This window comes from Cetorhinus maximus, chromosome 27 (genome assembly GCF_964194155.1).
Source record: "Cetorhinus maximus chromosome 27, sCetMax3.hap1.1, whole genome shotgun sequence".
NCBI classification, from domain to species: Eukaryota; Metazoa; Chordata; class Chondrichthyes; order Lamniformes; family Cetorhinidae; genus Cetorhinus; species Cetorhinus maximus.
Window position 1 is genome coordinate 11,549,128 of NC_135905.1, and position 22,769 is coordinate 11,571,896.

The 22,769-nt window shown below is 43.5% G+C and overlaps 2 protein-coding genes across 5 annotated transcripts in view; one reads left to right on the forward strand and one right to left on the reverse strand.

The window, feature by feature from the left end:
- ptpn20 (protein tyrosine phosphatase non-receptor type 20) overlaps positions 1-22,769 on the reverse strand; it is a 336,983-nt gene that overhangs the window by 175,419 nt on the left and 138,795 nt on the right. For all 4 annotated transcript variants that reach the window (XM_078530719.1, XM_078530716.1, XM_078530715.1 and 1 more), the window contains 8 exons: positions 20,105-20,257; positions 19,032-19,217; positions 17,889-18,051; positions 13,929-14,139; positions 12,271-12,374; positions 8,318-8,410; positions 4,264-4,371; positions 4,048-4,164 (listed from right to left, as the gene is read on the reverse strand). In XM_078530719.1, coding sequence (XP_078386845.1) covers positions 4,048-4,164; positions 4,264-4,371; positions 8,318-8,410; positions 12,271-12,374; positions 13,929-14,139; positions 17,889-18,051; positions 19,032-19,217; positions 20,105-20,257 — 1,135 coding nt within the window. The remainder of the gene's footprint in view (positions 1-4,047; positions 4,165-4,263; positions 4,372-8,317; positions 8,411-12,270; positions 12,375-13,928; positions 14,140-17,888; positions 18,052-19,031; positions 19,218-20,104; positions 20,258-22,769) is intronic.
- The window catches only part of mapk8a (mitogen-activated protein kinase 8a), a 485,513-nt gene that overhangs the window by 175,417 nt on the left and 287,327 nt on the right, over positions 1-22,769 (forward strand). The gene's annotated exons all lie outside the window — the stretch shown is intronic.

Sequence of the window (22,769 nt, forward strand, 5' to 3'; positions counted from 1 at the left end):
TATCAAAATTCACTGACATGTCCCAGCTCATGTGACACGGGACATGTCTGAATACTGTTTTTTCTCCTTTATTTCAATTTTTCATACCCAAAGTAATCTCCCTGAGGCAGCTCCGTGCCTCAGAGAGATTACTGCGCTCTTTCACACACATGCGCTCAGCGCGTCACGCTGGGCGGGCCTTAATTGGCCCGCCCATGTAAAATGGCAGCACGGAGCCAATTGCGGGCAGCAAGTGTCTGCGCACCTGCCTGCGCCCGCTCCCTCTCAGCACCCCCCACCCCCGCCCGACGGGGAGAAAATTTCTCCCCAAGTGTGTGACATTGCGTTATTTCGGGGGGAAGTGTGCAAGAATAAACAACCTTTGTTATTTATAAACTCATGGAAGCTTGCTGCTGAATTATTTAATTGGCATAAACATTCCAAATTTAAGATAAGACACAAAAGTTTCCATGCAAAAAATACCGATCACGGGAAGATAAAAATGCAGATACATTGTGGCTGTGTCACTACTTAAAGGAGAATGCAACATGTACCTGATAGTGGGTTTCCTTGATAAAAGCAAAAAAAACTGCAGATGCTGGAAATCCAACAAAAAAATAAAAATAAAAATACCTGGAAAAACTCAGCAGGTCTGGCAGCATCTGCGGAGAGGAACACAGTTAACGCTTCGAGTCCGTATGACTCTTCAACAGAACTAAGTAAAAATAGAAGAGAGGTGAAATATAAGCTGGTTTAAGGGGGGGGTGGGACAAGTAGAGCTGGATAGAGAGCCAGTGATAGGTGGAGGTAGCCAAAAGATGTCATAGACAAAAGGACAAAGAGGTGTTGAAGGTGGTGATATTATCTAAGGAATGTGCTAATAGGTGGCATTAAGAGTAGAAAGCAGGACAAGCAAGGTACAGATAGCCCTAGTGGGGGTGGGGTGAAGGAATCGAAATAGGCTAAAATGTAGAGATAAAACAATGGATGGAAATACATTTAAAAATAATGGAAATAGGTGGGAAAAGAAAAATCTATATAAATTATTGGGAAAAAAAGGGGGGGATCGGAAAGGGGGTGGGGATGGAGGAGAGAGTTCATGATCTAAAATTGTTGAACTCAATATTCGGTCCGGAAGGCTGTAAAGTGCCTAGTCGGAAGATGAGGTGCTGTTCTTCCAGTTTGCGTTGAGCTTCACTGGAACAATGCAGCAGGCCAAGGACGGACATGTGGGCATGAGAGCAGGGTGGAGTGTTGAAATGGCAAGTGACAGGGAGGTCTGGGTCCCTCTACACCTCCATCCCCCACCGGGATGGTCTGATGGCTTTCCGCTTCTTCCTCGAACAGAGGCCCGAATAATCCCCATCCACCACTACTCTCCTCCGTCTGGCTGAACTTGTTTTCACACTGAACAATTTCTCCTTTAACTCCTCTCACTTCCTCCAAATAAAAGGTGTGGCTATGGGTACCCGCATGGGCCCCAGCTATGCCTGTCTCTTTATGGGGTATGTGGAACATTCCTTATTCCAGTCCTACTCCGGCCCCCTCCCACAACTCTTTCTCCGGTGCATCGATGATTGCTTCGGTGCTGCTTCATGCTCTCGTCTGGACCTGGAAAAATTTATTAATTTTGCTTCCAATTTCCACCCCTCCATCATTTTCACATGGTCCATCTCTGACACTTCCCTTCCCTTCCTTGACCTCTCTGTCTCAATTTCTGGTGATAGACTGTCCACCAATATCCATTAAAAGCCTACCGACTCCCACAGCTACCTCGACTACAGCTCCTCACACCCTGCTTCCTGTAAGGACTCCATCCCATTCTCTCAGTTCCTTCGCCTCCGTCGCATCTGTTCTGATAATGCCACTTTCAAAAACAGTTCCACTGACATGTCTTCCTTCTTCCTTAACCGAGGTTTTCCACCCACAGTGGTTGACAGGGCCCTCAACCGTGTCTGGCCCATCTCCCGCGCATCTGCCCTCACACCTTCCTCCCCCTCCCAGAAACATGATAGGGTCCCCCTTGTCCTCACTTAGTACCCCGCCAGCCTCCGCATTCAAAGGATCATCCTCCGCCATTTCTGCCAACTCCAGCATGATGCCACCACCAAACACATCTTCCCTTCACCCCCCCTGGCGGCATTCCGCAGGGATCGTTCCCTCCGGGACACCCTGGTCCACTCCTCCATCACCCCCTACACCTTAACCTCCTCCCACGGCACCTTCCCATGCAACCGCAGAAGGTGCAACACCTGTCCCTTTACTTCCCCCCTCCTCACCGTCTAAGGGCCCAAACACTCCTTTCAAGTGAAGCAGCATTTCACTTGCACTTCCCTCAATTTAGTCTACTGCATTCGCTGCTCCCAGTGCGGTTTCCTCTACATTGGAGAGACCAAACGCAGACTGGGTGACCGCTTTGCAGAACGCCTTTGGTCTGTCCGCAATCATGACCCAGACCTCCCTGTCGCTTGCCATTTCAACACTCCACCCTGCTCTCATGCCCACATGTCTGTCCTTGGTCTGCTGCATTGCTCCAGTGAAGCTCAACACAAACTGGAGGAACAGCACTTCATCTTCCGACTAGGCACTTTACAGCCTTCCAGTCTGAATATTGAGTTCAACAATTTTAGATCATGAACTCTCTCCTCCATCCCCACCCCATTTCCGATCCCCCCTTTTTTTTCCAATAATTTATATAGATTTTTCTTTTCCCACCTATTTCCATTATTTTAAAAATGTATTTCCGTCCATTGTTTTATCTCTGCCTTTCAGCCTATTTCGATTCCTTCACCCCACCCCACCCCCACTAGGGCTATCTGTACCTTGCTTGTCCTGCTTTCTACCCTTAATTAGCACATTCCTTAGATAATATCACCACCTTCAACACCTCTTTGTCCTTTTGTCTGTGACATCTTTTGGTTATCTCCACCAATCACTGGCCCTCTATCCAGCTCTACTTGTCCCACCGCCGCACCCCCCCACCCCCAAACCAGCTTATATTTCACCTCTCTTCTATTTTTACTTAGTTCTGTTGAAGAGTCATACAGACTCGAAACGTTAACTGTGCTCCTCTCCGCAGATGCTGCCAGACCTGCTGAGTTTTTCTAGGCATTTTTATTTTTATTTTTGTAGTGGGTTTCCTTGGTTGTGTTAAAATCTCTGTTCTTTAGTTTAAAGTACAGATTACCTACAAAGACAGCATTTATTCTCTCGTGCTTTTTATTTATTTGTTCCAGTAAACATCTTAAAATGTGAAATCCTGTGGCGTTATCCTTTCAGCTATTAACTGGAAGCTTGAATTGCCCTTTCTTAAAGTTATCAGTCTCTATGGGATCATAACACTGCATCATTGTGACACCAGTTAGTCAATTCAGCTCTGAAATATAGGCCTTTGACCAACATGGTTGGATTTCTGGAGCAGTTTGACTGATATAAGTATATCTCCTTTATAAATGAGATGCAGCTTCAGCAACCATATAGTAATGAGGAAGGGACCACTGATCGCAGCAACCAGACCTTATGATCCAGGGTCTTTTTTCTTGATTTAATTTTTATTTTACTGCATGTTCAAAGTCAATGAGGGCAGTATCAGGTGCAGAATTGTGGTCGTATTATCTGAACTCATTTTTTCTTGCCAAGTTTGAGGTCTTTGGAAGAGAGAGAGAGAGAGAGAGAGCGTGCAAGAGAAAGAGGCCCCTCTGATTGGGCAAAGTCTGTTCACGTGTACAAAGCCTATCTTCATCTCACACAATGTCATTACATCACAGAACCATACCGAACAGCAGGAAGCCATTCGACCCATTGTGCCCGTGCTAGCTCACGGACTTTGTCCCAGAGCCCTGCAGTTTTTTTCCCCTTCAAGCAATTGCCTGCTCAAGTTACTAATGGAGCTACCTCCACTCAGTCAGGCAGTGTATTCCAGGTCTCAACAACTCGCTGGGTCTGAAAAAAAAAACACACTTCTCCTCACCTCTACCACCAAATGGCACCCCTCATACAAGAACGGCAAGAAAGGGGTTAAGTTCTACCCCTAGTTACAGCAAAATGAATGCAAAGGGGCGTGAATACCTTTCGGCTGAGAAATGATTAGCATCACCTCATCGGGGGCATTCTGTAGAATCTCCGCTGCGGTTCTGAAGGTGACACCCTCCAGGCTCTCATTATTCACCGAGATCAGACGACCCCCTTCAGGAGACAGAAGCGGAAAATGCATTTGAAAAGTGAAAGGAAGGCGTTAAAGAGACTGCACCCGGTGATAAAATGCATGAAAGAATCAGCCATCACCTTCTTTAACACGTCCGTCCTTGTCGGCTGGACCCCCTGGTGTGACGGATGCAATAAAGATCCCCAGGTCTAATTTCCCAGTGCTCTCTCCTCCAACAATCATAAAACCTGCAAAAAGAGATAAATTGAATCTGAGCATATACCTGCTCCTTGACTTAACAACCTATACACTTGGGGCCTGGGAGTTAAAATCTCTTGGCTCTCATGTCACCAAGATTAAGATGATTTGCCCCACTCCTCACAACCTTCCCCCTCCCCCCAACACCACCCTCATGAGTTAAAATCAGACCTTTTTGTGTCTTGGCATCTTTCCCATCATCAGAACCGGTCTTCGTTGAACCCTTGCCAGCTGAAAGGCGGTACAGCCCGAGACTGAGCTCCAAATGTTATCCCCTCAGAAACTGTTTTTTTTTTGTGTTTAACACAGGTTAATGCCCGGAGGTCCTACCCTGTGGAGCAGTGTTGACTTTTTATGAGGGAGCTCATTAAAATGGGCCACATGTTTAATCCAAGGGAAGTAAATCAAGAGTTGGAGTGTTTGAATTTTGACAGGGTGAATAGCGTAGTGCATTAGTCCAGCTGTGTAATCTGCAACGCAGTCTATCAGCTTAACCGTGACTTTAATAAATCAGTCAGGGACCCGATGGCAAATATTTCATCGCAGATCCTTACTATTAGACAAACTCAAAAAGAAAGCACTATTCCACTCAAGGTGAAAATCCATGCACATTAAATCCCGTCTCCTGTATATTTCATGGGGCTTTTAAAAAAAAATGTATTTTTCCGACTGGATTTATCAGCCAGTCGAGGCAAATAACCATAAATCTCACTGGGTCTCGAGAGAGGCCTAAACAACAATTAATCAATTTAATTATAGGCTGATTTACCAAAGGCTTGGAGGTGAGGTCATTGCACAGCAAAGGTTTCAGATAACAAAAATATATTAAACTTGCCACTCTTTAGAGGAGAATCAGCAAACGCACAACAGAAACAGGAATCCCCAGAACAAAATGAAAGTAGGTTTCTATCGTCAATTGTCAACAGACATATAAACTATCAAATAAAATATTTGCCCAGCGATGCTTTCTTAAATTGGGTAATATTCAATATAATTCTTAAGATGTGTTTTGCCCTCAAAACTGAAATAAACTAGGTACAAAGATTGAGCATGTTCTATTCTGATTGCAATGAGATGTGGCTTGCTGTATGTTTAAAGAATGGGAGAGAATAGATCCTATGGATGATTATTTTTTTCCAGCCCAGCAGTATTGAAGTGGAGGACACCAATATAAAGTTAGTAAGGGACAGCACAGCTCTGGAATTAAAGGAATCTTCTTGTTGAAGATGTTCCCACTAAAGCACTTCACGCTGAGCCGATCAGCAGGTTTAAAAGACGAGCTGGATAAATAAGTTTGTAATTGAGGATTACAACGACATGTACAGGTTAAAATAATCAAAAGCTGTGCTGGATATGAGGGTTTCTGAGATGTTGGAATCTTGGATATCTAATAGCAAGGAATACAAAAGCCCAGGTTTGTTTGTGCATGGGTATTTTAGAAATTTGCTCTGTTTAACAATTGGAAAACAAGGGAAATGTTGGTAAAAGCAAAGTACTACAGATGCCGGAAATCTGAAACAAAAACGGAAAATGCAGGAAAAACTCAGCAGGTCTGGCAGCCTCTGTGGAGACAGAAACAGAGTTAATGTTTCGAGTCCCTATGACCCTTCTTCATGCTGGTGAAACTGATACCCCTGAAGATTAAATGGAATCAGTTGAGTCAATTATAAAATGGATTACACAAGAGTTGAGCTTGAAGGGACAAATGGCCTTTTCTCATTCTATGAATTTTTATGTTCTTAACACTGCAATGGGTAAGTGAGCAGATGACAGACCAAAGAACAGTGCCCACTGTTAGTTAGGCTTGCCCCTGCCCGTTTAATGGGACCAATATTTTGCCCTGCAAGTGGCTGGAAGTGCTAGATGGAAACACAGCACAGCATCCTCTACAGGGCATCGGGGATCTGAGTGAACAGGGCAAGCAACTGTGCATCTTTTTGGCCTATCAGACTAAAGGATTGAGCATTAAGCAGTGCACGGTCTGAACAAGGCTGTGTAATTTAAAACAGTGAATTCAACAGAAAGATTAGGATGAGAGGGAAAGTAAAGGATTGGATTATGAGAGGGCAAGAAAAGAGATGGAAAGAGATAATAAAAAGTTTTTTTTAAAAAGATCTCCAACAGCCATTAAAAGCTGAAGAAATGAGGCTTGTTATAATGCTGGGCTTTACAAGATGGTCATGTTTTAAACTGTCTCCTTTAATTCAAGGTAAAATGGAGTAGTTTGGAGAGGTGGGGTGTGACCTCCGACGAAATCTGCCCAGAGACAAGCACACCTGACCTGGTTGCCATGGGAGCGGAGGCTAGGTATTGAAGGTAAGGTGGAAGTTTCAACGACTTGACACAGCAACTCACAAAAGACAACTGCTATTTGAAAGCAGAGGAGTCTCAGCCAGACAGGGAGATCTGAAGAGGGAGACTGGAAAATGGTGTGCCAGGCAGAGGGATAAAAGGACTGATTTCAGGTTAAACAAAAAGTGCTAGCGAAGGTGGATTCTTCGTTCAAAAAAATGAGGCTTGTGAAGAGTTAAAGACTGTAGAATCACCAAGGCTACATTGCTACTGAAGGTCTATTTTCATTATGCGCAAAAGGTTGAGTGAAGGGACTTTCTTTAAAAGGATAGTGGAAGATTTATCCGGTTAGGCCTTGTTAAAGCCAGGTGGACCCTGGGACTTTAAACACAAGATTACATTTCTGCTGAGAGTGCGGTGTAATGTATAAACGGGATGTGGGGTTTGTGGTTGTGCTGAGTAATTAATAGGGAATACCTTTTCTGTACTTCAGTGCATTAGTTGCCTACTAAGTAATGTTTATTAGAAGTTGATTTAGGTTTTTTATATTCATTTATGGGATGTGGGCATCGCTGGCTGGGCCAGCATTTATTGCCCATCTCTAAATGCCCTTGAGAAGGTGGTGGTGAGCTGCCTTCTTGAACTGCTGCAGTCCATGCAGTGTAGATACAGCCACAGTGCTGTTAGGGAGGGAGTTCCAGGATTTTGACCCAGCGACAATGAAAGAATGGCGATATGTTTCCAAGTCAGGATGGTGAGTGGCTTGGAGGGGACCTTCCAGGTGGTGGTGTTCCCATGCGTCTGCTCCCCTTGCCCTTCTAGATTATAGTGGCCGTGGGTTTGGAAGGTGCTGTCGAAGGAGGCTTGGTGAGTTCCTGCAGTGTATCTAGTAGGTGGTACACACTGCTGTAACTGTGCATCAGTGGTGGAGGGAGTGAATGTTTGAGGATGGGATGCTAATCAAGCAGGCTGCTTTGTTCTGGATGGTGTCAAGCTTCTTGAGTGTTGTTGGAGCTGCACTCATCCAGGCAAGTGGGGAGTATTCCATCACACTCCTGACTTGTGCCTTGTAGATGATGGACAGGCTTTGGGGGGTCAGGAGGTGAGTTACTCGCTGCAGGATTCCTAGCCTCTGACTGTTACAGTAAAAGTCTTAAAATGGGAAATCTTGCTGTGCGATTCCTTTGCATTGGTCACTGGGGAATTTATATTACTTAAAAAAATTAATGGGTCGTTACGGGGAGAAAAACAGACTCTACACTTGGAATAGTTCATTTTCAGTGCCAGATAGGTTGACTGACAGTAATTAACAGGTACCATACAGCTGAAAAGATAATTAGACTGAAATGATCAAGTCCTAATTCTCTGTGGCGAGTTTTGTTTGTATCTACCTCTTGCTATTCACTGATTAGAATAATGAGCCAACAGTTAGGTGGCATTTTCGTGAAGCTAATGTTAGAGCAGCACAACTTGGGCAGCAACTTTTGGATTCCTGCATTTTAATGTGCATCTGCCCTTGTCTGAATATGTTGCGGCATTTATGCAAAAACACCGGGGAGCAGGATTAGCCTCGACATTATTTTAACAGTAATTTTTAGGCCAATAAGAAGGTCCATTAAAGTGAAAGTCAATTATCTCACATACCAAAACCAACTTTGGGATCCTTCTTCAGATTTACAAAAACGACCTCCCTCTCAGGTATAGTCAGCTCAGCGTCCAGTTTGTTCACCAAAGTACCTGTGGATAAAAAGTGAACAATAAAACGTGTGATGAAATGAATAAAATGTGAGCTTCCAGAGAGAAAGCCGTACTGCAGTTAGAACTGAGTAATTATCACCTACTAAAGGTATCGCAACAGTGCATCCTCCACTTCCTTTGTTTTACCTTTCATGGCTGTGCCTTCAGCCCATCTTCAACCACCCCAAGCTCTGGGATTCCCTCCATAAACCACTCTCTCCTCCTTTTAAGCGGCCTCCTAAAGCCTACCTCCCTGCCCTAATGTCCCCTTCTTTGATTCAGTGGCGTATTTTATCTGACAATGCTTCAAGGTGAACATTGGGATGTTTGATGACATTAAATGAATGTTATATGAATATAAGTTGTTTTTATATTCATTCATGGGATGTGGGCATTATCAGCTGGCCAGAATTTATTTCCCATCCCTAATTGCCCTTGTTCAGAGCAGCGAGGAGGGAAAGTTTACCTTTGTCATTGTCACTTAGGATGTCTCACAGGTAAGGGCACAGGTGTGAATGGGACCGAGCACGAGTTGGGATACGTGCAGCAGAGGTTTTGATGGCATTAAGCAGGATGGGAGCAATGTCCTCTCTGACCTGCAGAGCCAGGCAGCAAGCTGAAAGTTCCCACGCAGACTGTGGCCAAGTCAGCCCTTGCAAGTTAAGTGCAAAAAATTTTAAAGGGGTCACACACTTAAACAATGACCCGCAGACTCCAGAAAGAAAATTAGAGGGTAAGTTGGGTTGAAGAGTATTTCAAGTATTGAAATAATGGAGAGAGAAAGAGAGAGACAGAGTTATTGTTGCAGGTCGATGACCTTTTATCAGAACTGGTCATTAACTGGCCACTTGGCGGTGGGGCAGGAAGGTTGACCACAGGCCTTCCTGCCCCAGACTTGATCGGGGTGGAGGCGGGAAGATGGCAGGGTGCTTATCCAACACCCTCCCCCACAATTAGATGCCCTCCCCGCCTCCAAACACAATACTCGAGAGGGCAGAAGAGATGTTCATGTTGGAATCGCCCTACAATGGAGTGCATGCTTCAAGTTTGTAATTAAAAGCAGCTGCCACCAATTGGGGAATGATCAGGGAATTATTGCAAGCGTATAAGAAGCAGTTCACGCTGGGTGTTGTTGGGGGACAAGAGACATTTGTGCTATTGCTTTGTTGTCTTAGAAATAAACCTGGATTAAGGAAAGGACTGGCTTCAGATTCATCCTTTCCTCAATGTGTAACCTGTCAGATTAACACAAGTTGCTGTCAGACCTGCTGAACATTTCCAGCTTTTATTTCAAATTTCTAGCAATAGCAGTGCTTTGCTTTTCTATTGGGGTAGTCAAGTCCGGAGGTAGCAGGAGTGTGGAAGAGGGTTTCAGCAGCAGATTGAAACAGGGGCAGAGATGGGTGATGATAGGCAGTCTTTGTGATGGGAAGGATATGGGATTGCCAGCTCAGCTCAAGGTCAGGTAGGATGCTAAGGTTGCAGAGAGCTTGGTTTAGCCAAGGTCGGGGAGGCAGATGGGATCAGTGCCTAGGGAACAGGGTTTGGGGAGGGGCTGAAGACAATGGCTTCAGCCTTGCTAATGTTTAATTGGAGGAAATCGCGGTTCATCCAGGAAAGGATGTTGAACAAGCAGCTGAGAACACAAGAAGTAGAGGGGTTAAGAGAGGTGGCAGTGAGGTAGAACTGAGGGGTATAGATGTGAACCCTGATATCATGGCTTGGAGACTCTGCTCAGTTGTGCTGTTTTTTTTTTGCTTACCCCAACCCTCCCTCTCACCAACCCTGCTGTTCGATGCTGACCTTCCCTCTCGCCAACCATCCCAGTCACTGCCGACCCTCACTCTCATTGGCCCTCCTGGTCTCTGCCATCCTTCCCTCTCGCTGACCTGCCCTCTTGCCAACCATCGCCCCCCCACCCCCCCCTCCCCACCCCCACCATTCACTGTTGACCTTCTCTTTCGCTGGCCCTCCTGGTTTCTGCCAACCCTTCCACTCGTCACCTCTCCTGCTTGCGGCTTACCTGCCACAACACTGCAACTCGGAGCTGCTCTTGTTGAAAAGCTGCTCTTCCTGCCTCCCACTGCTCATCCCACCGGTGAGAGGGAAGGTCAGGGAGCAAGAAGTGTGGAGAGCAGGACGTTCGGGAGCACAATTGGTGGCGAGTGGGAGGGTTGGCAAAAAGGAGAGGCACCCGAGCCAGAGGGTTGGTGAGTGGGAGAACCAGCAAGCCAGAGGTAAGTAGAAAGAGTTGGCATATTTCTTTTATAATTTTAAATTTATTTTATTTTAAGTTATTTCATTTATGAATATCGGAATTTAGCAATGTAAAATATTTCAAGGTATTATGGTCCAATGTTTTTTCTGATGGGAAAGGTCCTACAGAACCTAACTCCAGCTTTTACATTGGTTGTAATGGGAACATCTGATTCACTTAACATTGCTTCACTTAAAGTTGCACTTTTCAGGAACACACCTACAACATTAAGCGAGGACTTATGTGTACTGTACCACAATAGAACTAGCAAATGTTTCAGTACAGATTTCTTTTTGAGTCATTTTCAGGCACTCAGAATCAGATTACTCACAGGTTCTGTATTGTCACTCCGATTAAAAATGCTCATTTTATTTGACAAACCCATTTTCTGTTGTATTTTAAAAATTCTTTCATGGGCAAGGCCAGCATTTGTTGCCCATCCCTAATTGCCCTTGAACTGAGTGGCTTGCTCGGCCATTTCAGGGGGCAGTTCAAAGTCAACCATGTTGCTGTGGGTCTGCAGTCACATGTCGGCCAGACCAGGTAAGGACGGCAGATTTCTTTCCCTAAAGGACATTAGTGAACTCGATGGGTTTTTACAACAATCAATGAGAGCTTCATGGCCACTATTACTGCAACTGGTTTCAATTCCAGATTCATTGACTCAATTTAAATTCCACCAGTTGCAATGGGATTTAAACTAATGTCCCCAGGGTATAGGCCAGGTCTCTGGATTACTCATCCAATGACATTACCACAATGCCGTCATCTCCCCAAGTTACCAAATTACCGCTCTTAAATATATCAAGGCATTTTTTTGAAGAAAAGATTCTTTAAAAACATTATGTTCTAAAGCACTGCCCAGTTGTGTTGGTTCTTGGCAGATTTTAAGGTCGGTGATATGCAAGTGAGTTTAAATGGAAACTTGAGGAAAATAAAACACTCCTGAAAGCTAGCGTAATTTGCACCAGGTCGTGGATTACGCCCAAATCGGAGATTTCAGTTCCATCTCTTTGAATGATTTCGCCAAGGGCCAACAAGTGGATGGGAAATAGGATGGGAACCCATTCTGTGAAATAAGAGTCACCTTATTTAGTGAGGAGGTAATCTTCAGACACTGAAGATTCATGAGATTTCTAATGATGGGCCAGTACAAGTATCACAATATCCCTCACTGTAGTAATGTACTGTAGTGCGTATCAATACCAATTGGACTAGATGATTTTGCAAGTTATAACAATGACTTTTTCTGGAAACAGGCACAAGGACAAACAACCAGCAGCTATATCCTGTTGTAAGATCACATCCTGCACCATTCTCATTCATCGCATGCAATCAAATACTGGGAATGTTTCTAACATTAACACAAAGAACTAGATCCTGGGTATTTACAAAACAGCACTCCCATCTGTCTAGATTATATATGACCCTATGTTGGGAGTGTGGGCATGTGCCTGGATGCCAATGTACACGCCCAACACATGAGACTCCGTGCCTGGAGCAGTTCAGAACACTGCTGCCCCTTCACTCCTCAGCAGGTATTGTGAGTTGCGTTTTGGAAATTGTTCCTTCAGTATATACAAGATCTCTCCTCTGAACTTACCAGTCACGCCGCTTTGACCCGGGCTCACGTTCCGCAGACCCAAATATCTGCATCTTTCTGTCGAAAAGGGGAGGATTTCTGACTGAGATATGGCATCTGTTGTGCTGCAGAAGAAAGACAGCTCCTGATTACCTGGACTCTTACACAGCGAGCACGTGTTCAGAATCTATCAGGGGTCATCTGTTAAAGTGCTGCGTCTGGTAAAAGGGCCTGGGATCGTACAAACTGCTGCGGATCATGGCAATCGGGTCTCTTGCACAACTTGCTAAATGCTTTTGTTCTTTTAAGTCCCTGCAGCTCTTCAAGATGTGGGCAGACCCTCGATTGCAAATTGAGATGAGGTTCAGTGAAGCCAAAGAGGTGGGTGAAGTCCTGTCTCATCGTACTTCAGTGCTCTATTAAGGGCTTTTAGATATTATTCGGTCATTACATTTAACAATTCTCTGTTTTTGTTTACAAATTTAAAGAGCAGAGCATTTAAAAAACTTCAGATCATGATACTCAGACTTTATCTGCCCTTTAAGAACATTTATGTCTAGTCCATAAATTCGTGACTTCCACACAGTGGGTTTTTGTTTTATAATGCTCCTGCTGAAGCATCTTGGGATGTTTTATTATCTAAAATACAAGTATATAAATACTATATAAATACATCTTCTTGTTCATGCCCGATACTCTCTCAAAGGCATTAACATCTGATTAGGTCACACACTGCTCAGAATCAGAATCGTCCATTGCCTCACACAACAATGATAGAATCTCTATTGGTTGGTTTTCTACCTATCTGCTAATACAAAGCAATACTTGTTAACACCTTTCCTTTAACCTGTTGCTAAGCCCCAACCTGATAGATTCATAGAAATTTGTGGATAACGTGCATTGTTGGTGATCATTTAGTATTACCTCATGTGTGTAAAGTGCCAAATTTTTATGTGAGTCATGAATTACTGACATTAATTATGAAATCAGCACTGCCCAATTTCTCCATAGACATTTCCTTCACAAGCTAATCCATTTTCCAAATATTTATTAGCTCGTTAATCTTTTCTCGCACCATGACCTGAAGTACGTTCATTTCAAACTAACGGTTTATCCCTGTGAAATTAATTGCAGCAGAATATTAACACAACGTTGTGCATTTGATGCTTCATGCACTAAATGGAGTTTGAGAAGCAGTATCTCTGATTGCTCCCAGCACCAATATCACACAATGCGATCGAAGACAGGGTTCCATATTTCATTTCCACCGCAGAAAGGTGGAAGAGCTGAGATCATTAGTCTTCCTCAAAGGCGTGGCTGACAAAACATGTGTCAGAAGCTAATCGATTCACCAACAACTTCCAGATAAACGAGTTGGTGATAACTGCACGTTATCTACTTCTCATTCAAACTCGTTGGCTTTTAGTTCACATTATGGCCAATGAGAATTCAGATATAGGAAACGCAAACGTTATTTAAAAACAGTCTCCATTCACAGGCACAAAGAAGTTTGCCTCAAGGGTTACATTAGAAACCTACATTTTGTACCTTATCATGGTTATTCAATGTGGCACTCGCGTCATGGCACTTAGAGAGGCACAAACCTCAGCATGATTGCAAAGGAAGCTAAACATTTGCCTGAAAAGCAATTGCCAGTGCGACTGCAAAGGTAAACCTACCTACACATGTTATTGGAGCCTCCACACCCTGAGGTAGCCATGGCTGTTGTGAGATTGTCGCAGGACTTGCTCAGTGCTCCAATAGACACAGTGTCCATGTTAGGCCGACTCAGCATAGTCTCCGAACGGGAAATATTGCGCATTTCCTCGAAACGCCTACGCCGAGCACGTCTTGTCTCATTGGAAACTAAAGAGGTAAAAACGTGTTCGTCTGCGGGGAAAACAAGGTGGCATACAATACAATAATCACATAAAATGCTGATTTGACTTTGAAATAAGAATAACTACATTCCAAAATAGAGCTGGGCAGCACCAACTCATTATAAACTAATCTTGAAGTCCTTTTTTTTTGCCTTTATGGGATGTGGGCATGACTGACAAGGCCAACATTTGTTGCCCTTGAACTGAGTGGGCTTGCTAGGCCATTTCAGAGGGCTGTGAAAAGTCAACCACATTGCTGTGGGTCTGGAGTCACATGTAGGCCAGACCAGGTAAGGATGGCAGATTTCCTTCCTTAAATGACATTAGTGAACCAGATGGGTTTTTGTGACGATTGATAATAAGTTCATGGTCACCATTAATAAGACTAGCTTTATATTCCAAAGTGGGATTTGAACCCATGTACTGCAGAGCGGTAGACTAGACCTCTGGATTACTCACCCAGTGACATTACCACTACACCACCATTTCCACCTATATGATTGATGTCATGTGAAACAAGTATGGCACAGAACAAAGGGCAAAGGATGGGGAATGGGACTAACTAAATTGCTCTTGGCCAGAAAGACTCTTTGAGAAGGCGGCAATATCCAGGGCTAAACAAGGAAGTCAAGGATGGTATTAAATTGAAAGAACTACTGTACAAATCTGCAAAGATTCATGATAGGTCAGAGGATTAGGCAAACTATAAGAACCAGCAAAGAATGGCTAAAAAGATAATAAAGAGGCAGAATATGTGAGAGAAGTAGCTAGTAATATAAAAACAGATAGTAAGAGTTTCTACAAGTATTTGAATAGGAAAAGAGTAACTAAAGCTGGTGTTGATCCTCTACAGAGTGAGTCTGGTGAATTGATAACGGAAAATAAAGAAATGGTGGAGGTGTTGAACAGGTATTTTGTGTCTGTCTTCATGGTAGAAGACTTAGAAAACTTCCCAAAGATAATTGAAAATCAAGAGGTATAGGGAAGGATGAAATTAAAATAATGACAATCACCAGGGAAAAGGTGCTGAGGAAACCATTAGACCTAAAGGTTGACAAGTCCCCAGGACCAGATGGCCTGTATCCTAGGGTCTTAAAAGATGTGGCAGCACAGATAGCGGATGCATTGTTATAAACTTCCAAAATTCCTTAAATTCTGGAAGGATCCCAGTGGATTGGAAAATAGCTAACGTAACACCAGGAAATTATAGGTTAGTTAGCTGAACATCTGTCATAGGGAAGGTGCTAGAATCCTTTATCAAAGAGGTTAGAAAAGCACAATGTGATCAGGCCAAGTCAACATGGCTTTGTGAAAGGGAATCATGTTTACTAATCTGTTAGAGCATTTTAATGAAGTAACGTTCAAGATGGATAAAGGGGAACCTGTAGATGTGGTGTACTTGGATTTCCAAAAGGCATTTGATAAAGTGCCACATCAAAGGTTACTTCACAAGATCGGAGCACATGGTGTAGGGGGTAAAATAATGGCATGGATAAAGGATTGGTTAATTAACAGGAAGCAAAGAGTAGGGGTAAATGAGGTTTTTTTGGATTGGAAGCTGTAACTAATGGAATGCCACATGGATCAGATCTGGGTCCTCAACTATATACATTTTATACAACAACTTGGATGAAGGGAGCGAATGTATAGTAGCTAAATTTGCCAATGACACCAGGATAAGTTGTAAAGTAAGTTGCAAATAGGAGGTAGAGAGTCTGCAAAGGGATATAGACAGGTTAAGTGAGTGGGCAAAGATTTGGAGAATAACATAGGTAAATGTGAACTTGTCCATTTTGGCAGGAAGAATGGAAAAGCAATATACTATTTAAATGGAGAGAGATTACAGAGCTTGGTGGTACAGAGGGATCTGGGTGTCCTGGTACATGAATCACGTGAAGTTAGCATGCAGATGCAGCAAGTGATTAGGAAGACAAATGGAGTTTTGGCATTTATTGAAAGAGGAATGGAATATAAAAGTAGGGAAATTTTACTGCAGCTGTACAGGGCTTTGGTGAGGCCACATAGAACCATAGAACCTTGGAAAAGTTACAGCACAGAAGGAGGCCATTCGGCCCATCTTGTCCATGCCAGCCCGAGGACACCCAGGTGCCCTTTCTAATCCCACCTTCCTGCACCCAGCCCATAGCCCTGCAGCTTACAGCACTTAAAGTGCAGATCTAGGTACTTTTTAAAAGAGTTTAGAGTTTCTGCCTCTACCACCAACCTGGGCAGCGAATTCCAGACACCCACTACCCTCTGCATAAAAAAGTTCTCCCTCATGTCCCCCCTACACCTTCTGCCACTTATCTTGAATCTATGTCCCCTGGTTCTAGAACTCTCCACTATGGGAAACAATTTTATCCTGTCCACTCTATCTATTCCCCTCATAATTTTGTACACCTCAATCAAGTCACCTCTCAGCCTTCTTTGTTCTAAGGAAAATAACCCCAACCTATCCAATCTCTGTGTACAGTTTTGGTCTCCTTATCTGAAAAAAGGTATAATTGCTTTAGAAGCAGTTCAGAGAAGGTTCACTCAACTCATTCCTGGGGTGAAGGGCTTATATTATGAAGAAATGTTGAACAGGTTAGGGCTATAACATTTGGAGTGAGAAGAATGAGAGGTGATCATTTTGAAACATATAAGATCCTGAGGGGACTAAATATGGTGGATACTGGGAGGATGTTTCCTCTAGTGGGGGCAACTAGAACTCAGGGACACAGTTTAAAAGGTTTCCCTTTTAAGACAGAGATGAGGAGAATTTTGTTTTCTCTCAGGGGGTCCTTATAGTGTGGAATTCTCTTCCCCAGAAGGTAGTGGAGGCTGGGTCTCTAAATCTATTCAAGGCTGAGTTAGATTTTCGTTAGACAAGGGAGTCGAGGGTTGTGGGGGAACAGACAGGAAAGTGGAGTTGAGGTGCAACCAGATCAGCCATGATCTTATTGAATGGTGAAGCAGGCTCGAGGGACCAAATAGCCTACTTCTGCTCCAAAGTCCTATGTTCCTTTGTTTAGAACCGTCATGGACTCAACAGGCTGAATGGCCTCCTTATGTGCTGTAACCATTCCGTGGTTATTAAGCAAGACAATTTTCAATTAAAATTCCAGTCAATCAGTCAATTAGCTTCTAAAAGAAAGCTCCAAGTAATGCAAGTCTGAAACAAAATCAGAACATGCGCAGCATCCAGCAAGAGACAAGATGTGAGAATTGCCTCGATGAAGGGTTTACACTCAACAGGGTGTGATTCCCAAGCTGGGCAGAAGTTTGGCAATAGCCACCCAAAAATGATGGCATGGGGCTTACCACCCAATCCCCATCAGAGGTATAGCCTACGTAATCTTCCCAAGGGCTTGACCACTGGGAGGTCAGAACGCCCAGCTCATTCAGTCACAAAGCCCTTTTTATATGTAAGCTGAGGTCTTAGGAACTAGTGACCATTTCGGAACTTAGCTGGGTCAGCTGTTCACTCTCTGCTCAGTGTTATAACAGGATAAAGGTCACAGGGCAACTGAAGCACTCTAAATAATTATCAATGGGTGCTCAGCTACTCCAATCAGAAGCAGCAGAAAGCCAATTACTTAAAAGAAACAAGTGTTGAGATAAAAAACTGCTGTTAAGATTCAGCTTTTTTTTCTCAGTAAAAGCAAAGGATCATTTCTGGCCAGGGTTTATAGAGTTTTCAGGAGTAATGGGGAAGTTGCAGGTATCAGACAATGTCACCTCCTTTATTGTAGACCAAGACTGTGACACTGTACTTACCGTTTACAAAGGCAGCTTGACTAAGTTGTCGGGAGTTCATCTGCATCTGGAACTTGTGCTGAGCAGAGCACAGCTCAATTAGGTACCTGCAGGTTTTGCTGTTGTCTGTGATAAAGATGTGCTTCTTACCGTCTGAACTGCTTTGCACAGTAAACTTCTTTCTCTAAAGAGAAATACTAATCAGATCACATTATATCACTTAACACCAAGTCAGTCAGTAGCAGGTTAACAGCTTCAGTGTAAGCCCTGAGTTTTGGTGAGTATAACCATAACGTAAACTAGTGTTACCTTAGTGTTAACATCACCTGACAGTCCATTTTAAACCACGCAGATGTTGGGAGCTGAGAGAGCAAGAACCTTGACCAATATCAAGGCCATTCAGTGTGGCCTTCATAATATACATCACAGCAGTGCACTGAAAGTTCCCCCTTCAATTGAACAACCTCCCTGCATACACGCAAACCACCCCCAGCTTGGCAGGTCAGCACGACAGATGCCTTTGTGAAGTAGATTGATTTTTCTGTGTTTTCCTTATCTAATTACCAGAACAATAATATAGGGTTGTTTGTGTAGAAATTTAATCTTTAACTCTTAACGAATACCAGTGCAGGACAGAGCTACATACAGAGTTTAGAACATGATGTTTAGACTCATGCCCAGAAAATTGATAGAGGTGACACTTGCAATAATGAAGAGAGATGTGCACATAGGACAAGGTCTCATCAATATATGGGTAGGGAAACACAGGGCTTTGGAAAATTTCCGCATAAATCAACAGCTAGAACAATGTTAATTAAATCCAGTTAAGGTGATAGTGGAAGTATTATGTATCCCTGTATGACAGAAGGTTAATAAAATCAGCCAGGTTTCCTGCTTTGTAATCACTGCCCAGTGACCCATACAGGAACATGTCAGCGGGTGGGCATTGGTTAACAAACCATCATGCTTGGCATTTGATTGTCAAGCTTGTTGTCCAGGCTCATACATGAAGGCTGACCATTTGGGCCTGATCCTGATGCCAGGTGTGAAACGAAACCCCAAGATGACCCAGCCAGAGGGAAAAAGAGAAAAACAAAAGAAATCTGTGAATAATATCTTGTTTCAGTTATTGTGACACATGGATGAGCATGAGGCATTACTTACATTAAACGTGATCCTTTCGGTTTCGCGCCACTGAAAGCGTAAACTGGCGATCCTGGTGTTGTTCTTCACCTCGTAAACAATGATCCCTTTGGCACAGATTCCGAGCACCACATCCCCGCCTGCCGCTTTCCTGTCCCGAGCTACCCGATGGAAGAGCACACCGTACTCTGGAAGCTGCTGCGTTACCTGCAAAATGTTATAAACGCACTAATAAATGTCATTCCGTTCTGAAGAAAGAGAGCTCACATTCATATAGCGACTTTCACAACCACCAGACGTTCCAAAGTGCTTTACGGCCCAATTAAATGCTTTTGAAGTGTTGTCACTGTTGTAATGTAGGGAATGCAGCAGCCAGTTTGCACATAGCAAGCTCCCAGAAACAGCAATGGGTTAATGACCAGATCATCTGTTTTTGAAGAAGAGTCATGCGGACTCGAAACGTTAACTCTGTCTTTCTCTCCACAGATTCTGTCAGACCTGCTGAGTTTTTCCAGCACTTTTTGTTTTTTGTTTCAGATTTCCAGCATCCGCAGTATTTGGCCTTAATCTGTTTTTGTGACGTTTGACTGGGGAATAAATGTTGCTTCAGAATAATGCCATGGGATCTTTTGTGCCCACCTAAGAGGGCAGGTGCAAACTCCGTTTAACATTGCATCCCTCAATTCGGCACTGGAGTGTCAGCCTTGATGTTTATGCTTAAGTCCTGGAGTGGGACTTGAACCTACAACCTTCTGAACAGCCAATAAGATGGCTGGCCCGTTAACCTAATTTTTGGTGGCATTTGTTGGAGGATGACATCAGCCAGAATGCTGTCTGCACTCATCTTAGAAATGAACCACAATTGCATCATGTGTTGGAAGTCGAAAGACTAGGCTAGATCTAATGAAGGTTATAATAGCAGACATTGCTCAGCCTACTATTTAAACCTAATTATTTTAACTGGGTCAACTCTTCCTTTAAATAAGCGCAAGAGAAGCTATAGGAAGATACTAAGCATTCATCCAGTATTGCCACTTAAACAATGAATTCCTAGCCAAAGGGTCTGAAGTGAAAGGAAAGTTGTGTGCATTTACCTTCAGATACTCCATCTCAGCCTCCTCTTCAGACAAGTTAAAGTAAGTGGAGTGAAGTCGGGGCAGCTCCTCCTTTATACAAGTCAAAGCCATTTTCTCCATCACACTGGGAGGAATGTAATGTTCCACGCGGTAGTAGTTCTTGCCATGCACCTTTTCAAACACAACACATTTAGCGTTATCAGCCCCATGCAGTATGTGCTCAAGGCTAAGAGAAGCCCTCAAACACTATGGGCTATCATTTCCACAAAGTGCTCCAAGCTTCAGCCGGTTTATTTCTCTGGGATTCCTGCCGAAGTTACGATGGGAGGTTGAGAGAACCCCAAGGGGAATCACTAGCCCACACCTTTCACATCCTTTGACTCCAATCATCACTGATTCATTCTAAAAGTCAGAATGTCGGGCCAGACTTGTGACCAAGCAAGTCCTTTGCTCACCTTTTATTATTTCTGTGAAATGACGAGACCCTGGGTTGGGGGTGAAAAGGGGGCTGGTGTTGCTCTTAGTTTGTTCCACTGCTTATCATTAGCTAGGCCAGTCAGTTTAATTTCAGTGGTGGGCAAGATTCTAGCGGCAATTATTCGAGATAGATTTGGCCGTCACATGGAAAAATGTGGGTTGGTAAGAAAGAGCCAGCGTGGGTTTCGAAAGGGGAAATCATGTTTAACTAACTCGCTGGGTTTTTTTTGAAGAGGTAACAGAAAAGGTCGATGAGGGTAATGCTGTTGATGTGGTGTACATGGACCTTCCAAAGGCATTTGATACAGTGCCACACAACAGACTTGTGAGAAAAGTTATTGCTCACGGAATAAAAGGGACAGTAGCAACGTGGATACAAAATTGGCTGAAAAATAGGAAGCTGAGAGTTAATGGTCAATGGATATTTTTCAGGCTGGAGGAAGATTTGTAGCGGAGTTCCCCAGGGGTCGATATTGGGACACTTGCTTTTTCTGATATATATTAATGATCTGGGTCTTGGTGTGCAGGGGACAATTTCAAAGCTTGTGGATGATATGAAACTTGGAAGCATTGTAAACTGCAAGGACGACAGTGTAGAACTTCAAAAGCACATAGACTAGTTGATGGAGTGGGCAGATAGGTGGCAGATGAAGTTCAATGTGGAAAAGTGTGAGGTGATGCATTTTGATAGGAAGAACTAGGACAGACAATATAAAATAAAGGGTGAAATTTTGAAGGGGGTGCAGGAGCAGAAAGACCTGGGTGTATATGTGCACAGATCATTGAAGGTGGCAGGACAGGTAGAGAGAACAGTTAATAAAACATATAATAACCTGGGCTTTATTAATAGGATCATAGAGTACAAGAGCAAGGAGGTTATGCTGAATTTATATAAGACACTCGTTAGGCTTCAGCTGGAGAATTGTGTACTGTTCTGGGCACCATATTATAGGAACACATTGGAGAGAGTGCAGAAGAGGTTTACAAGAGTGGTTCCAGGGATGAGAAACTTCATCTATGAAGATAGATTGGAGAGGTTGGGACTGTTCTCCTTGGAGAGGAGAAGGCTAAGAGGAGATTTGATGGAGATGTTCAAAATCATGAGGGGGCTGGACAGAATAGATAGGTAGAAACTGTTCCCACTCATAAAAGGACCAAGAAGGAGAGGCCACAGATTTAAAGTGATTTGCAAAAGAAGCAAATGTGACTTGAGAAAAAACCTTTTCACACAACCAGTGGTTTGGGTCTGGAATGCACTGCCTGGAAGTGTGGTGGAGGCAGGTTCAATCGAGGCATTCAAGAGGGCGTTGGATGATTATGTGAATAGAAACAATGTGCAGGGGTACAAGGAAAAGGCAGGGCAATGGCACTAGGTCATAATGCTCATTTGGAGAGCCGGTGCAGACACGATGGGCCGAGTGGCCTCCTTCTGTGCTGTTAAAATTCTGCGAGTCGGTGATAGATAGCCCTGAATAAAGTGTAAATCTGTGAGGGACAATAAAAATCAGACTGTGATACACACTGTGAGCACACAACCCGCTGACACTTAGGCTGGAATTTTCCAGCTGGCAGGATCTTCCGATCCTGCAGATGTGAACGGAGGTTTCAATGGCTCACCAGCCCCGCCACAGGGAAACCCACCGCGGGGGAGCTGAAAAATTCTGGCCTTAGGGCTCGATTAACTCTGCTTGCTAACGAGCTTTGTATAGGTTGAAATCAGGTCCTAATTATTGTCTAGACACAAGCTCATAAAATGGACTCTATAGCGAAGTCTGAGAGGAATTGTACCCAACTTAAATCAGGGATATTGGGCCAGTTGTCATTTTCAGAACGCTTTATTTGATCATTTGATCCAATAAGGAATTTTGCAAAGCCAATTGAAGTGATGTAAAATAGTGAATCCATGCTGAGTGCAATTCAAGTGGAAACTTGAAGAACATATGACTAGGCAGCATTAAGAAAACTGGTGGAAGTTGAGGGCATTAGTTAATCCAAACTGTCCTGGAAAAAAAATTAGTAATATTACACGGTAAATGCTTTGGCTGTAATTCTCTAATGGTTTCTATGTGCCTGAGAGTAATGGTACTGAACTAAGCCAAGTTTAAGTAGAAAACAAATAGGACAATCAAGATTCACATAGGTCTTTTCTTCCCACGAACTTTTATTACTGGTATTAGGCTTAAAAATACAACAGCGCTTTATTTCT